Source organism: Myotis brandtii, unplaced genomic scaffold (assembly GCF_000412655.1).
Source record: "Myotis brandtii unplaced genomic scaffold, ASM41265v1 scaffold986, whole genome shotgun sequence".
Classification (NCBI taxonomy): Eukaryota; Metazoa; Chordata; class Mammalia; order Chiroptera; family Vespertilionidae; genus Myotis; species Myotis brandtii.
Genome location: NW_005372102.1, coordinates 1,539,715 through 1,541,474, shown reverse-complemented (window position 1 = coordinate 1,541,474; position 1,760 = coordinate 1,539,715). Strand labels below are relative to the sequence as shown.

The 1,760-nt window shown below is 66.6% G+C and overlaps 1 protein-coding gene across 1 annotated transcript in view; it reads left to right on the top strand.

Moving 5' to 3' along the window:
- Positions 1–1,754, top strand: part of HTT (huntingtin) — a 100,908-nt gene extending 99,154 nt beyond the window's left edge. The window contains exons 66-68 of the mRNA XM_014533453.1: positions 195–371; positions 606–766; positions 1,523–1,754. Coding sequence (XP_014388939.1) covers positions 195–371; positions 606–766; positions 1,523–1,736 — 552 coding nt within the window. The 3' untranslated portion in view covers positions 1,737–1,754. The remainder of the gene's footprint in view (positions 1–194; positions 372–605; positions 767–1,522) is intronic.
- The last annotated feature ends 6 nt before the right edge of the window (positions 1,755–1,760 follow it).

Sequence of the window (1,760 nt, the reverse complement as noted above, 5' to 3'; positions counted from 1 at the left end):
AACACCCCACGGGCCTTACACCCTTTCCTGGATCCTGGCCTGGCGTGGGAGGGGAGCCCAAAGCCTGGGCGCTTGTCTGCGGGTCACTCGTGAGGTCCCCAGTTAACATTCTAGGTGCCCCCTGGAGACCCGCCTGGAAAGTCTCTGAAGGTCCCAGCGGGGAATCGGGGGCAGGACGGGGCGGGGCTGACTAGTCCCCTCCTTTCAGGGTCAGGAAGGGGTTTCCCTGTGAAGCCCGCGTTGTGGCGAGGATCCTCCCTCAGTTTTTAGATGACTTCTTCCCTCCGCAAGACGTCATGAACAAAGTCATCGGGGAGTTCCTGTCCAGCCAGCAGCCCTACCCGCAGTTCATGGCCACCGTGGTGTACAAGGTGAGGCCTGGCGCCCAGGGAGGGCGGGGCGTAGAAGGTGAGGGTGGAGCCCAGGGCAGGGCGGGGCACCCAAGCCTGAGCCGGCTGACCCGCTTGGAAGCCTGGACGTCTCTTGCCACCTGGACGTGCTGACCAGTGGACTTGCCAGCGGCCTGGTTCCTGCCCCTGAAGCCGCACGGCTGCCTGTTGAAAGGGTGCCCCTCCCGCGCCTGCTGAGCTCCGGCCTCTCCTCAGGTTTTCCAGACGCTGCACAGCACGGGGCAGTCGTCCATGGTCCGGGACTGGGTCATGCTGTCCCTCTCCAACTTCACGCAGAGGACCCCGGTGGCCATGGCCGTGTGGAGCCTGTCCTGCTTCTTCGTCAGCGCGTCCACCAGCCCGTGGGTCTCGGCCATGTATCCTCCCAGGGCCCGGGGCCGGGCGGGCAGCCCTGCCTCCCACCACCCTCTCTCCTGTCAGGTCTGGGTTGTGTCTGTGTGACTTTCCCAAACTAACCTCGGCCAGAGTCCAGGTGTCAGGGTGCCATTGACCTTGAGCCCCTAGAGAGCAAGACGTGGACAAGCCACAGGAAGCATGCTGACCACGGGCAGGAGAGGCGGGCCCTGGACGTGCTGACCAGTGGACTTGCCAGCGGCCTGGTTCCTGCCCCTGAAGCCGCACGGTTGCCTGTGCTGGTTCTCATTGTCCTGTCACTGTGCTGCGTCCTCCCCGGGGAGGCTCAGTGGAGCTCCAGCCCCACCCACAAGCGCTGGCTGCCAAAGGGGCGTTCCCTCTGCAGGGAGCCGGGAGGGCGGGCAGGGCGGCCTGGCGCTCCTCACTCCGCGGGAGCAGGGCTAGCAGGAGTGGCCCTGCCAGCACCGCATGGGGAGCCAGGCCAGGTAAGTGCTCCGAGGGGAGCGCCCACTGAGCTGCCGGGGCTCCGGCTTCCTCCCAGCTCTGCCCGCCCCCCTCTGCTGGGCAGAGCTGCTTTCCAGCTGGATGGAGGCAGCAGAGGCGGCGACCTGCCTGGGAGCTGTCGGAGGTGGGAGGCGGCTGCGGGCGTGGCCCAGATCCGCTGTCCTGCCCTGGCCTGTGGGCTCCAGGAACCTCTGGGCAGTCAGATCCCCGTCGGTCGGGTCCGCGCTTGCACTTGCTCCTTAACTCCCCCGCAGCCTGCCCCACGTCGTCAGCAGGATGGGCAAGCTGGAGCACGTGGACGTCAACCTCTTCTGCCTGGTGGCCACGGACTTTTACAGACACCAGGTAGAGGAGGAACTGGACCGCCGGGCCTTCCAGTCCGTGTTCGAGGTGGTGGCGGCGCCAGGAAACCCGTACCAGCGGCTGCTGGCTTGTTTGCGGAACGTTCACAAGGTCGCCACGTGCTGAGCACCGCGGGGGCACCGGCCGCGG